At 34.3% G+C, this 15,875-nt stretch overlaps 2 protein-coding genes across 3 annotated transcripts in view; both read right to left on the reverse strand.

Moving 5' to 3' along the window:
* The window catches only part of LOC108751324 (succinate dehydrogenase [ubiquinone] flavoprotein subunit, mitochondrial-like), a 10,217-nt gene extending 9,171 nt beyond the window's left edge, over positions 1–1,046 (reverse strand). The window contains exons 1-3 of one of the 2 annotated variants that reach the window (XM_018491425.1): positions 917–1,046; positions 743–844; positions 51–360 (exon numbers count right to left, since the gene is read on the reverse strand). In XM_018491425.1, coding sequence (XP_018346927.1) covers positions 51–360; positions 743–844; positions 917–982 — 478 coding nt within the window. In that variant the 5' untranslated portion in view covers positions 983–1,046. Of the gene's footprint in view, positions 1–50; positions 361–742; positions 860–916 lie in introns of both variants that reach the window. The other variant, XM_018491426.1, reaches the window with a different exon arrangement.
* A 1,488-nt stretch (positions 1,047–2,534) lies between these two features.
* On the reverse strand, positions 2,535–15,791 carry LOC108751306. Its single transcript, XM_018491409.1, has 8 exons — positions 15,606–15,791; positions 11,050–11,318; positions 10,207–10,595; positions 9,687–9,764; positions 6,215–9,313; positions 5,709–5,792; positions 3,755–4,654; positions 2,535–3,481 (listed from the first exon to the last, which is right to left on the reverse strand). The coding sequence occupies exons 1-8, from the start codon at positions 15,751–15,753 to the stop codon at positions 3,277–3,279; spliced, it is 5,172 nt and encodes a 1,723-aa protein (XP_018346911.1). The 5' UTR covers positions 15,754–15,791; the 3' UTR covers positions 2,535–3,276.
* Between the last annotated feature and the right edge of the window lie 84 nt (positions 15,792–15,875).

Here is a 15,875-nt window from a genome sequence, read left to right on the forward strand (position 1 = left end):
TGCATATAGCTTTTCCCAAGATAATTATATTTGTGATTCATTGAGTTTACCGTAATTTTCGAGTTCGTAGACCGCTCGAGGCGCTTCCCTCGTGAGTAAATGTATAGCATCCTGATCCCCTAGCCAATCGGATCCCTTCACAGTATCATACATATGATACAGCCAATTATCTTTTTGGTGATTAGAGATAGCAGCATTTATGCCACCCTGAGCAGCCACGGTATGCGACCTAACCGGGAAGAGTTTTGATACTACTGCTACACGATATCCTTTTTTACCAAGTCCAAAAGCCGCTCTCAATCCGGCGCCTCCTGCTCCTACTATTACTACATCATAGCAGTGGTCTATCAGAGGATAATTCTGTAAATTAGGAGCGTGGATAATATTAAGCAACTAAAGTAAATATGCTAATTAAAGAATTTAGAATAGCCTATTATCCAAATGCGCTAAAAGATCAAATATTATATATTAAGAAAATCATTTATAATAAAAAAAAAAAAGATACAGGATTAATACATTTATTTTTTTTTTAAAAAATTTGCGTATTTCAAGGAAAATATAAATGGAATAGATAATGTGACTTATAAATTAATTTATAAAAATAATTTATGTAATGATGTCAGGATATAAATATAAATATGAAGAAAAAGAGAATAAAAGTTTGTTTTTTGTTTTAATTTTTGTAAAATATTTGATTATCTATAAAGATTTTTATTAAATAATTTTAATAAAATGTACTTACACTACCATCTTCCACGCCGCATTTTGCTTTTTCCCCTGGACTAACATTTACATGAAAGCTTCGCGAATTTATAATTGTTGCGCGAAATTGTTTCATGAATTTCTAAGAAAAAAATTACTATTTACTTCAAATTAACCAATAACATACACAATTAGTATCAATATAAAATCTTACTAATCCGCTCGTTTGTATTAGTCGACTGACCGATCCAGAGAGAGAAGAGAGAGAGAGATGTAGCATCTTGGTAAATATTTGTTAGGTTCAAATGCTCTTTAACAACTGTCCATAGCTGTCATGACTGATAAAGTTCTTTCAGCTTCATTTGTCAGATAATAAAACAAATGAGAAAAATTTAAATATTTTCACCACACAAATTCATCATACGTATGTGATTATTTTTGTAAGTAATTTTCTGCGTAAACTTTAGGGAAAGATAAAAAGGCTTGCACCTAAGGATTGTAGTTTAAAGTTTCCTTTAAAAAAAATTCGTAAAACTGGATCTGTGGAATTTGTATAAGCATCGCAATTTATTGCACTTGTAAAAATACAGTTTAGAACATACATGATTTATGTCTGTTACATACAATTAGTTCAAAATGTATTCTAAGTTAGACGTCGAATCGGTTTTGTCAAACGCTTATCGCATTGTTACTCTTTGGTATACGTTACGAACACCAGAGAGCTAACGTACTTGACGAATCATTCTTGTTAGAATCATTATAGTAATCTTCAATTAGCACGGTTTGTGTAAATCTTATTATTCTATTTTTTCACATTTTATTCAGAACATTGAAAAAATAGCTCTTTATTTCTTTCCAATATTTAAAAAATAGAATATATGACAAAATTTATAAAAAATAGTAGATCGACAATTTATTCTTGAATTTAAAATCCATGTCCTTGCCAGTGAAAATTTAAGGATTTCCATTTTTATTTTGTTTTCTTAAGATACATATATCAAGTTCTGGTATATTTTCTTTTACCTATAGATTCAAAACAAATTCTTTATATTTTCTGGGACATTCTGTATATTAATTCGTATTTTGAACATATTTGTAATAAATAATCTTTTCTTATCGCATTAAAGAATAAATACGAAAGACCATCACTTCGTAAAATTTATGTGTGCGTTTCTATAATATAGCACATATTTAATTTACATATAATTAATCTCCTCCCTCGCAAGACACGATTAAGTCTGCCTTTGTTAAGATTGATTTACCTCCTACGCGTATTGTCATATCGACACTTTGCATTTCATTATTCATTAGCGACACATATTTATTGAGCGAGCATTAATGCTTACATCGGCACGACTCATCTAATCACTAGCGATTTTCTAATCTTATTTTATGTTCAACCTTGTTACATGATATTAGATATAAGAATCTTGTGAAGATTAAGCGAATTAAGTGAGTTGGTAGAAATTTTTTGGCGAAAATATATAAAAATTGAAGCGTAAGTTGAATGTAAGAAAGTGATAAAAGCGTAGACGAAACTTTTAAGAAGAAAATTGAGATGAAAAACGCTTCTTTCATATTTCGTTATCTTAATTTTCTTTTGATTATTCTTCCCTTACATTTGACTTATATTTATACGCATTTATTTTCACCAGAATACGTTTTCGCAGAATTAAATATTTAAAATTAAAAATTATAAGAGAGGTATCTTAATATCTAAGTCACATAGAGAAGTATGTAAATAAATATCGAATATAAAACAAAAATAAATTTACTTTAATATATTTTAATTCCAAATAACAATCTGTATTTTTTAATTCGTGATTCGCTTCTTACTAGAGCTAAAATGGATTAAACTAAATATATAATAATTTAAAAAATCATATTCACACTTTTACGAGATATATTAATATCGATTCTCCTATTTTTAACAGGAAATATACTTGCACAATTCTTTCCACTTGTATAAAAAGCTTGTATCAAAAAGTCGCACTCGAGAATTTGTAGAAAAGATATAGACTTGGCGATCGCTCGGCGACTCTTGGTATATGTATGTATATATATCATGTGTTTGTGACAAAAACGTTTATGAAACATATCACTAGACTACTCAACATAGCGAACAAATCAACGCATTGTTTACAAAGCGAGCTAAAGTAAATTAAAAAAAATTCTTCTTCGGTGAGATATAAAAATGCTGTTTCGTAAAAGTTACTCTCGAAATTCTAAAATTTATAAAAGCCGTTTAAATTGTGTAGTGCTCTATATATTATTGCGATAAGGCAGTATAATCCATCGCTATATCAGAGAATATTTTTAAAATGGACTCGATCTTGCAAAATATTTTTGAAATTCCAAATTATAGTATACCTTCTCTTCGGAAAATATATTCTCGATCTCGAGAAAATCTTTTTTGAAATAAAAAAAATTAGAATGTACACTTTCATCCAGAGAATTAGAATGTACATTTTCATCCAGAGAATATTTTTCTGGTCATATTTTTTCTTTAGTTCGTTTTTTAGAATATCAAAATACAATGTGATAGCAACGACCCTCGCAAAACAATATTATGTTTCACAACGCAAGCCTTTTAACGCCACACTCGCAGCAAAATTTGGCGGTTTCTGGAAATCGCTGACCACACTCGTGACAGAACTTGGACATCTTGCACTTGATCAACGTTTGAGTCGGTGATGTCCCGTTCCTGGGCACGTCCTCGTCGAGACGGTCGATCACGTCGTTGGCGCTGCGTCCATGATGCGAATATTTGCGATTTAAACTGGAGAGTACAAATCAAATTGAGCTTGAAGCAAGAACGCGAATGCAAATGAATGATGATTAAAACTTACAATTATTAAAAAGCAAAAAACATTTACTTAATAAATTTAGAAATAATAAATTTAGTTTTCGTAAAAAAGAGTACTAAACTTTTTTTACAATAATCGTATTACTGTAATTCTAAGATTTATCTTTTATTTAATTGCTAATTGATTAATCAATGAAGCGAACGATGAAGTATATAAACAATCACTTTAAAGTAGTTTTTACCAACCTGCTATAGGCGGAGTCATTGCTAAGCTTGCTGTGATCTTGCGGCTTGTAGCTGTCGGGAGAGGATAGTTCCTCGTCGCTGATCAGGCTGCCATTTCGTTGTCTGTCGCCGCCGGGGCTGGACAGGTCGAAGGATTCATTATTGAGGAAGGATCTTAATCCGGGAAACGCATCCTCCTCGAAGGATGTCATCAGCTCGTCAAACATCGAGTTCGATCGCTTGACATCTAGCTCCGAGGAAGAGACGATCGAATTGAGACTGAGGTTACTGCCGGACAGGGACGAGTAATTATTGTTTCTTTGATTGAGACTCTGATCAGATGATCTCTGACTCTCAACGTTCCTGGAATTCTTTCTTATATCGCCTAAGGTCTTTCTGTTGGAGCCCGAGTTGATTCTGGGCGCGGACGAGGCTCGGATTGAGTTGGACCGGTTGATTAATGATCCTGTATTCCTCAGCGTGTCTTTATCAAAGATTTTACGCGGTCTATCCGCGCTGACGACGCCGCGACGCTCGTCGACGCCCAGTGCCTTCGATTTATCGATAATAACTCGTCTGCCCAATTCCCTAACAGGTTTTGAGGTCGCGGAATCTGTCGCATCTTTGCCCGTGACATTGGGCTTCAGGAAGACCTCGCGCGAAATAGAATTGGTTTCGGTGGAGTCACTTGAAAAATTGGATAAAAGGTCATCGAATTCAGTAGGTGGCGCTATAAGGGACGACCTCTTATCGGTAGGAGGATATTTTACAAAGGCGGAGGAGTGCGAGAGAGGATAAAGGGTATCACGAGTTTGTTGGACTTTGGGATTCCCCGTCATAGACTGATCACTCGTGTCCGACAGTAGGTCATTCATCTGCTGCTCGGCCAGCAGAAAGGGATCGTAGTCCTTGCAAGTGCCGCTGAAATTAGAATATGTTTAGTACAACCTTTGATTCTAGTTCATTGCTAGAAACTTTCTTGCATAAAACGGTGAATATGAACATAGTGAACAAACATAGTGCGCGCAATATGTATAGGTGATGACAGAGTATGTTTAGCCTATGAGTATTCTATTGCAGATCAGCTATACGTATGCCAATCGATCGATTCTTCAGACAAACATTTACAAACGTGCATGCAAGCTCGAACGCGCATAGTGCAATCTATACAATCTATACTTGCTAGACATAAATAATTCTTTGAGAAATTTAGAATCAATTTCTCTTGAGTTAATGTGATAAATCGACAGCGTATCGCGGGAAATAAAAGGCAAAATAAATAGAACATTCTTATTTTAATGTAAAATTTCGATTTCATTATAAAACAGAATTTTAATTCAGAATTTTAATTATTAAGATGTTAAATGTTGAAATTTGAAAAGTTATGAAAAATAATAATTCGAGATATACTTGTATAAATATATTTTTTTAATAAAGAAAAATTAATTATCTAAATTCCGCAAAAAGCCAATATTGCATGGTTTTTAAAATCAATTCTATCTTTTACAGTGCCCTGAATTAGATTAAAATATGGATAATAATTAGCAATGAACATCAATAAGATAAAATAAAATATCTGAGGAGCAGACTTTCAAAATGTGTTTTATCCAAAATTGGTAATTTTCAAAAAACGAGAAACTAAGACACAAGAAAACTAAGTACTTTACAGAAAATAACAATGTGTCAATCAGTAAGATGTGAAATATTAAACAAATGTAAAATTTGATTTGTTCCCAGTTAAAAAATATAATGTGTGCATTTGAAATGCCTATGTTTTTTCAGTATGTAAATTAACGATGAAAAAAATGCTTTATGAACATCTCAGAGTAGCTTATAATATAAGTCATTCAATTGAACACTATACTATTTCTAACTAAAAAAAATGAAATTTTGGACAAAACGCATTTTGAAAGTCTACTCCTCATCTATTGTGCTCTGCTCCTTCTTCACACTGGTCCCACGTCCTGGAACTTACGTTCTAGCCTTAAGCACGAGATTAAAGTCTGGCCTTCTGCGTACATAATTGCACCAAGCGGGACGTGTCTCCAACTCAATTTTCCTATAATATTGTTAACATATTAACTACCTAACAGCTGTCTTACTAGAATACACAAAGATGCAATAATATGAGAAATAGAAATCTAAAGAAACAATTCTACTATTTATAGTGCGATTGGCAATGCGGTATAGATTCTTTTACCAATTAAATTGCAATTTGCGCAAACTTATTACTACTTAAATATTAATATAACATGACTTATAACCAATTTTGTAAAATCAACATTGCATTATTTTAAGCTAGTTAAATAATTAATTTATATGAAAGTTATATGCTTTTCTAAATATAAATCTATATTAATTAAATAATGTTCTACTCTAATGTTCTACAATAAATAGTATTGACATATAATAAAGAATAATATTAAAATCAACAATTCTACTTATAATACTATAAGTTTCCACTGTTTTTATTATCTCTACCTTCCGTTGATTAAAAATGGATTCAGAACAGGAGGGAGAATACGGACTCTAGGATTTCTTTTAGTAAGCTTGTATTCCGTATGATACGTAGGATGGAGACTAGTTAATCTGCTCCGCGAGATCTTAGAAGTTTTCTCCCAGTACGATCCCTCAGAATCTTCCTTCGTCTCCGCCGCGTCATCCTTTATATCAGGTAAATCCTTAAATACTTTGTGCCGCCTGTTCGGTCTGATTACCTCAATGGTCTCTTGTTCGTAAATGCAATTCGCTTTGGGTCGTCTGATGCTTGCGAGCTCCACGAATTCGACTGAGGATATCAGGGAATCAGTGCTACCACGAAGAAGATTCATTTTTTCCCTGATTCTGTGCTTCATTTCGATGGAATTGACTGGTTGCTCTCGCGAAGCTCTTTTAGCGCCGTAAGCACGTTTTGGAAAATTCACGCCCGCGTTCAAAAAAATTTCGCTACCACGACGCCGTGACTGTTCCTCCGCGTAGTCCATCAACGTGACTGATGACCCTAAACCATCAGCGCCTCGTCTATTGTATTCCTCGACAAGCACAGTGTTATCGCTACCGTAATCGAATTCGCTGTCTACATTCTTCTTGCGCAAACCTTCACCTGTCGTAATTTCCGCTTTAATGATTAAACGGCCATGAAGGCTTGATTTATCGTTCGAACAACTGTTGTCTGAATCTGTGTTGAAATCTGGTTTTCCATTTTTTGTGATATTCTCGATATTTCCAATGCTATCAGAACTGAAATCTTTTTTTTGAAATTGTTTGTTGTTTTTGACATACAAAGATGTATTATTTATAGATGCATTTAAGTAATTATCAGCAGCAATTTCCGAATTTTGTGGAAGAGCATATACTTCACGCTTTAATTTCTTTGAATTGTTCTTAGGTTTTTTATTACAGATATTGGTTAAACCATTTTCATCATATCTTTCTTCATCTATTTTAATTTCTTCAACATTTCTTGTACAATTTTTTTCTGGGGTAAGAATCGGAGAAGAAGTAGAAAGTGATATTTCTTTGATATTTTCTGTTAGATCCAATGTATTGCCACAACTGTGGCTTTGACGCGCTAACGTTTCGTTTTCGGAACTCGAATTACAATCAGTTTGATTATTGCTATCATTTAAAGATGTTACCTCATTAAGTTGATCACATATAAAAGTTGCTATACTTTTTTTTAATTCAACTGAATTATTGCAACGTGCATTACTTTCACATTGTTGTACTTCATCCTTAGAGTTCAAACAATCTTGACTCTGATCAATAAAATTCTTTTCCTTTAATACATTTGACGCAGTTGAATGTACTACATCAAATAAAGAAGATTTAATTAGTTGATCAGATTCGGATAAATTTTGTTCAATTTCGTTGGTATATTTTATACTTTCAGTAATTGTTTCATTCATCGTTATTTGTCGATCCTTTTTATTTTGTTTATAAACATTTAGTTTATTCAATTCTGCAATGTCTGCGCCATTTATTTTTTCAGTTTCTTTTATACCTTCTTTTATACTGGTATTTATTTCTATCTTCTTAACATTATTTTCTCTAACTTCAGTCTCTTCATAGTTTCCTATTCGCTTATTTTCCTCTATACTATTTATATTAAGTTCCTCTATTGTATGTACTACCACTTCAATTTTTTCACTACTGATTTTCCGAATATTTTTAATACTTTTATTATTTGTTTTCAATTCCTCTACTTTACAATCTACTGCAATCTCATCATCTTCTTTATCTTTAATGCACATTTTTAACTCTTTCACTTGTTCAATCCTAATTTTTTCGTCGTTTGCTACAATTTTTCTTCTCGATTTCTTTTGATCAAATTTGCAAATTTCATCTTGCCTATCCAAATTATCCGCTACGATTTCCCTTTCCAATTTCCTTTGATCGCAGATTTCGTCTTCCCTATCTTTCAAATCATTTGCAATAGTTTCCCTTTTCAATTTCTTTTGATCAAATCTGCAGGCTTCGTTTTCCTTGTGTTTTAAGTTGTTCGCTACGGTTTTCCTTTCCGATTCTTTTTTATCAAATTCGCAGATTTCATCTTCCCTATCTTTCAAAATGTCCGCTACAATTTCTCTTTCCGATTTCTTTTGATCGAATTCGCAGATTTCCTCTTCCCTATCTTTCAAAATGTCCGCTACAATTTCTCTTTCCGATTTCTTTTGATCGAATTCGCAGATTTCGTCTTCCTTATCTTCTAAGTCATTCGCAATAGTTTCCCTTTTCGATTTCTTTTGATCAAATTTGCAGACTTCGTCTTTCCTGTGTTTCAAGTTGTTCGCTAGGGTTTCTTTTTCCGATTCTTTTTTATCAAATTCGCAGATTTCATCTTCTTTATCTTTTAAATAAAATTCCACGCGAGGACTGTGCTTAATCGGCTTCCACTTGCTATGAAAAATCTCCGACGGTTCAATATCCTCCGAGTCTTTTATCAAATATGTCTGATTCAGATTCTGGATACCGCTGAGCCATGTAATGTCATCGTTCTTCACTTTATCAACCTTGCAGTCTTTATGGATTTGAATAAAATTATTTTCTCTAATTGATAAATCTCCTTCTGTCTTATCTCTATTTTCATTTTTTTCCTCTTGACTACGTAACTGATCGAGATCGAGCAAGAAATTATGATTAATAATTGGATCGCCAGACTGAAAATTATTTTTCTTACGACTAATCTGCTTCCACGTCACTAACTGATCGTCTTTTTGCATGTTCATACGTATCTTACAAGGTTGTACAGTAATTCCTAGAGTCTTATCGTTCACGGCAACATTGTTGATTTTCGGATGACCTTGACTTCTAGTGGAAACAATATTTTGCATTCTGGCAGAACAGGTTTCTCGATTTCTCGTATCATCATTTGGAATACGTTGGGAGATTGTTTCGTTTTGGTTAAACCGTTTTCTGGATGAAGTATTTGGCGATGTGATTTCATTAGAGGAAACCAAATCGTTAATCTTAGATCTCGTAGGAGGTATAGGTAAGTGGAGTGAATGATGGGAAGATATCGCAAGCTGGAGAGGTCGGCATGACGTTGATGTCAGTAGAGAGTCACGATCTTCCGGTGGCCTGAGGAGATGGAAGCAGGATCAAGGGCATGTGACTAATAATCATCAGGAGAAGGTTGTCAGGGTTTAAATGAAAAATAATATTTTATAAAACAGATAATTGCTGAGAAAATATTTGAAAATGTATACTTATGGTTTTAATCAATTACTTTAAGTGAAGTTTTTGTTGTAAAATCAAATTCAAATATTTTTATATGTTAAATTGTTTCTATTGATGTTAATCAAAATTAATTATAGAATGCTTTTAAACAGCCTTATCCTCTTTCCTTCTCCTCATGGGCGGAATATTAAAATCTATCCTACATTCTATCATACACACACAATCCACAGAATTTCAAATTAATCAAAAAGAAATTAATCACAAAAAATCTCACCTATTCATACGATCGGCAAGGCGTGACTTTATAGGTCCGGATGAGGGAGGGGAATCCTTGAGTTGTCCAGGACGCCTCCTGTAAAAATATATTATATATCATTAAATAACTGGTTACCAGGTCTAAAATAAATCAAAAACACATTATATGCAATATATTGTAATCTATAATGTATTGCATAAAAAATGGATACTAGAAATATTAGGAAAAAAGAAGTATGGATGTAATATTTAAAGATATTAAAAAGAAAAAAGATTAAATCCAAGCAATAAACTCACGAACTTTTTTTTCTTCTTTTTTCTTTTTTCTGAAAACACTTTTTTAAGATAATAAATTACAAGTGAATAAAAAAATAAATAATATTCTCATTTCTTCAAATTTCTGAGCAACTCACTGAAACATTCATTACTTTTTATTTATTGCACTATATTACCAAACAATTATTACAATTTACTTTTTTCTACAAAGAACATAAGGAAACTCAATCCGTTAGCGAGAAAAGCTGGAGAGTTTGACTTACATAATAGCAGGTTTCTGCTTGACGGGACTCTCTCGATTGCAACTGACACTCGAGATAGTCTCCTTTGGTTTGACGAGCGCCGGTGATGACAATGAAGCCTTGGCAGCCTGGTTTGCTGCCGAGCCCGGGCTGTACTTTTCACGATTGATAGCTCGACGGTTTTTCAAAGGCGGTGCCCTGTACCTCATACGTGCCTCTAATCGTTCCTTTGCCAGATTGGTCGCCGGACTCACCGGCATTCGGATAACTCTGTCTTTGCACCAAGCCACATGACGATCATAGGCTTTAATACCGAACTGTCGGTTACACGTGGGGCATGTGCCCTTTTCGTTGGCGCGTGTTGGTGCACCCGACGAGATCAGCGAATTGCATTGTTTGTGCGAATCCATCTAAAAGAATAAATTTTGTAGATGTAAGAATTTAATTACGAATAAAAGATATAGAAATAAAAGCTATATTTTCTTCAATATAAATTGCACAAAGTGAAAACGAAATTTCTTATTTTTAATGTGAGAACAATTTCTTTCTATTTCACTTTCCACTTTGGTGTAATCCGTTTAAAAAATTATTTATATATTGTTTAAAATTTAGTTACAAGAAAGGAAGGAACTCTTTCCAAAGCAATTAAGGATGTACACATGTATTTTCTAATAACAAAATAAAAAAATTATAGATTTTTCTATATAATTGTTATTTGAAAGTAATACAAAAACTGTTTCATATGTATATAATATTAACTTTTATATGAAAAATATAAATTTTCAAATCTAGCCACTTTTTGCGGAGACCATACACCTGATACATCCTTAACACACACAAGAAGATCGCAAAAGGCAAACTCACAACATCGCCGCGTGCCTCACGAATCGTCCGCAGGAAGTCGTCGTGGGTCTTCTTCCAGGTGGATCTGGACCTCTCGTCCTGCTGATGTCGCCGGATCTCCTGCTTAGGCTGGAATTCAGCCAATTCGGTACCTCGGATTCTCTGCTTAGCCGAGTCGAAGGGCTTGCGCTTTTTGATGGCGGAGCGCTCACATATCCTCGCGTGCTTCTCCAAAGACTGCGACGTGAAGGTCCGCGCGCAAATCGCGCACGGAAACAAGATCGGCGCATCTGCGTCCATTTACACGGTCCAACAATTAGTAGGCTTTCGCAATTTAAATTCCATGTAATAATAGTAGATGTTCTATATACGTATAGATGTTTTCTTTTTCTTTCTCTTATTATGAGCAAGATCACGAACTCCGATCCTGGTCGCCGCGCCGGCTGCGTCTATTCGTCGTCAAACGATTAACCGAGATCAAACCCGCGTTGTGTCTTTGATACGACGTAAACGTGATGTTTGCTTTATGAAAAATTAATAAATATTACACTTTCATTCTGTTTTTTTTTTTAATGTCTCGTATATGTGATACTGTGACATTTATCCCCGGCACGCTAATACGGAGATTTGATCTGACTCACCCCGTACTAATCGCTATTCGCTCTGACAAAGGCCACGAATCCGCGGATAATCGATATTTTCACCGACACATCGAGAGATCGCCAAATATGACGACAGTATACGTGACGTAACGAAACTTAGAACATATATGCGCGCATATACGTTAAAGGCAAAATCTTGCAGTGTGAGTACAAAACACGTGCTCGTCATCGCAGTCTGTCTCCGGTCGATTAAATATAATTTGAACATTAGATTTTAAATTTCATTTTTCTAAATAAATACATCCCTAAAAATATATTCTACACATTGTTCTATATACGTATAATACGTTATTCATTATGTATGTATGTATTCATTATATACAGTTTTATTTTTCTAAATGTATTTAATTGATTTTTAATTTTCATTTCTCGAAATAAACAGATCTTTGAAAGTACATTAAAAAAAAATCCTTTTTCAACATATGTTCTATTTGTATATAATGTTTGAGCAGAAATGTAAAAGCCTCTGTATTCAGTAAATAAAAAAATGAGATAGTCGAATCTTTAAACTTCTTAGCATTTTTGTCTCGAATTTTAGAACTAAAATTAATTGTGTAAAAATGATCAGAGATTAAATTCTATAAAATCAAGAAAGAAAAGTAAATCGAGTTATGAGAAAATTAAATCTCTACTTTTTAATCTGACTAACCTAGATTTACTAATTTTTTTGTTGACAAAATGTTGCTTCTGTATTAATATTTTATTTTCATTTGAATTAAATAAACAAAAGCGTAAAAAGTACCGTACTTTTTAAATAGATAATTAAATGTGGTGATTCGTAATATATGTAAATCTTTTAATTATTAACAGGACAATATCAATGCTTTAATTTATCATCATCATTAAAAATTCTATTTAATTTAATAAAATACTTGAAAATTTTGTGTATCAATATTTTGGGTCCGTAAAGTAAATCCTTTCTCTGCAGCCGCAAAAAATAATCAAATGCGTTGTATTTTAAATAGAAATTCTATTTTAATAAATAAAATATTTCTCATGCTATATTAATAAAAACAATAAATTTTTTATTTTTCAAAAGAAGTCTCAATAGTTCGAAGAAGAAAAATTATACAAATTTTTTTGCTATTGCCAAAAACGTATTTGAAGTAAACATAACTACTTTTGCAAATGAGCTATTCATTTGTTATACACGCTCTATTTTCCCCTTGATAATCTCACTTTCTTTCCCGCGAAAAAATACAAAACCTCGGAAACACTACGTCGCTCGCGATGAAACGTGCTGCAATTGGAAATGTCGGAAATCTAAATTGCAAATTGCACTTTCTTCGATCGCCATATTGCGCAACGACTAGCTACAGTCTACTCTTCTTGCAAGATCACACACTTCGAGAGTGCCCCAATTAATATGAGCTATGCATTGCGAGATAACGCTTCTATTCAATAAGCCATTCATTTTTAAAGATGACATGAATCGTACATTTCCTATCCTATGGAAATTTCAATGAGACAAGTAGATCGATTCTTGCAATATCTGATATTGCATCACTGTTCCAATGAAAGCAACGAATCATTTTTCCAGCACATCGCAAGAGTGCAAAAGTAAAGAAATTTTCCACACACGCATGTCTATGTACGCATCTATGTACGCATCTATGTACGCATAAAGCTTTAGTCACTTTTCCATATCTCCGTGATGTTTGATTAAAAATCCTATTTCATTGTTTTCTATAAAAAGGAGGTATATTCGGAAATGTTCCCCTATTTCTGAATCTATTTCTAATACCCTAAATAGCACTTTCGCAAATTCGGGATAAGCAGTAAATAAGAATCTCGACGCGAGGGCTACAATATATACAATATATACAATATATACTTCTACAATACCAGGAGTGATGATTTTAATCGCGCACTCGTTAGTTTCGTGGCTTTTATCCGATCGAACCTCGCTTCCTCGAGAGAGAGAGAGAGAGAGAGAGAGAGAGAGAGAGAGAGAGAGAGAGAGAGAGACTCTTCGTTTTCTCAATTCTATTAAGCGATCAATTCTCAAGTGCGCGTGTCGCGCGGACGCACCTGCGGCGCCGACTCGCGCGGCGTGGCCGCGCCGCACCGACGAGGACGTCGAGGACATCGAAGAGGCCGAGGAGGTCGCCCCCGCGAGACTCGGCTCTCTCGCCTCTCGAGTGAGCAAGCTTCCTTTTTTAGGCGTCACCGAGATTCGAGTTGCCTCGCTGCGAGAGTCACGCGTGTCCCCTATCCGTCACGAACACACGCAAGAGTGTATCCGTTCCTTCCGTCCTCGGATCCTTTTCTTCTCTTCTCTTCTCTTCTCTTCTCCCCTTCTTCCTCTTTTTTTCTTAAGCAAAGAAACACAAGTGTGTTTTCTTTCAACTTCTTTGCATTCATCTTTCCTTTTTTCTCTCTCCAGGTTGGGGAAAAAGAAAATAAAAGAGAAACTAATTTTTAATGCAAGTTCAGTTAAAAAGAAACAGGCTTATAATTTCGTCAGTGTTAATGATCTTTTATTCTTTTCTCATTCATTATTATTTTTTTTTTTTGTAGATTCGCGTGAATAGATTATTTAATCTCATACCGAAGGTTTCTTCAATGTCGATGCGAAGAGAAAGATAGTCGCGTCTTTTTAAATGCGTCGAGAGAATGCGGGTATTTGCCTTCGTTCGTTGCGCAGGTTTCACGTCATTGTACAATGCGTGTATTACGATTGCATTATATATTATTCATGTATATAAAATCCTTTTACCTCGCAGTCTATTATGTCACCCGTTCCATTAAAATTTATGACTCTTAATTTTCATTTAAAGCTTTTTCTTATTTTGTTAAATTTTCGTTTTTTGCGCTTTTCTCATTTCTAATCTCCGGCGGCAAGAATTGCCTTAGGCAATTCGTATGCGTAACAACAAACAGACGCTGTTAAAATGATCTCATTGCGTCGAAACCGCTTAGCGACGCCCACAAATGCAATTTGCTTCTATTCTGTTTGCGTTTTCCTTCCAGAGTCGCGCGCGTTGGAAACAAACCGGTGAAGGTTTTTTTTTATTTTTTCACGTCAGAGCTATTGCCGTTTTTCTCCCGTCTAAGATCGACGGGACTCTTAATGCAATTGCTAAGTCGGTGCAAATTGATCAGTATGCATGACGGAGGTGTGTTATTACGATTCTTACAGCCGCTTTTAGATGTGTGCGAGTAGCAGGAAAATAAATATTTTCACCGACACTAAATGTGAAATAAAAAGGAAATCCAAAGTAGCTCTTCGAGGAACGAGGCAATAATGATTAATGATAGTCGTGCGTAGCTACTGAAGTTGTTCTGTTGATTTAAAGCACTTCATAAATTATCGTGCAATTTATTTAAAAGAGAAGAAAGATAGAGTGTTAAAACATTCAAAGTTGTTATACAATTATTGTAGCAAATTTTAATATTTTTCAAACAAATTAACAAATTTTTCGAAGTTATAATTACGTGCCGATAATAATGCGATGATGTGTACTAATTGAAGCTATTTGGCTTTTGATTTGAAAAGTAAGTTTGAGCGTCAATTGGTATCTATACAAATGTAAACAAGTATTTACTTATATTCTAAATATGTAATGCATAATATCAACAGCGGCAGAGTCGCTCAACATAATTCCGAAAATATCGAATCCATGTTAATTTTCACAGAAATCGATCGCATTAATTTATAAATATTTAATATCCATTAATTAGCGGTTTTTAAATTATACACGATTAATCTTTCATTCTTCGGTCTTATCGCAAAACACACTTTACGAAATTAATGTAGAGGCCAGATAAACATAGAGTATGTACGTTCCCAACAATTCATCGTCCAATCGTCTAAAAGATTCGAACGCGCTCGCGCGAACAACATTCGATCATTCAATGTAATTCAAGATATAATGATACTTGAGAAGGAATGTTAAAAAAACGCGGGCTCACCTTCGGGAAACAGCTCGATTTGAATCTCACGAATGGACGATAGTGGACTATTATCGGTCTCGTTATGAAACAAGATCCCGTCGTGGAACAGGGCCTCGTCGTAGAACGGGCCTCCGTCCGCGAGTCTCTTCGGGACACAGCACAGCATCTGATTACAAGCGCATCAAGACACCGACTGAGAGAACGCGCGACTCGCGAGGTCAGACAGGCTCTTGTAAGAGCGGCGCTCTTACAATCATTATAACCGCGAGTATCTTCGCAACGGAAGTT

Source organism: Trachymyrmex septentrionalis, unplaced genomic scaffold (assembly GCF_001594115.1).
Source record: "Trachymyrmex septentrionalis isolate Tsep2-gDNA-1 unplaced genomic scaffold, Tsep1.0 scaffold44, whole genome shotgun sequence".
NCBI classification, from domain to species: Eukaryota; Metazoa; Arthropoda; class Insecta; order Hymenoptera; family Formicidae; genus Trachymyrmex; species Trachymyrmex septentrionalis.

Excerpts from the sequence above, each read along its gene's own strand:
- LOC108751306 (XM_018491409.1), bottom strand. The coding sequence starts at position 15,753 with ATGCTGTGCTGTGTCCCGAAGAGACTCGCGGACGGAGGCCCGTTCTAC. Across the intron at positions 9,314-9,686 it reads CTTGCCGATCGTATGAATAG|GCCACCGGAAGATCGTGACT; the intron begins GTGAGATTTTTT and ends CCATCTCCTCAG. Across the intron at positions 3,482-3,754 it reads AATGACTCCGCCTATAGCAG|TTTAAATCGCAAATATTCGC; the intron begins GTTGGTAAAAAC and ends TGTACTCTCCAG.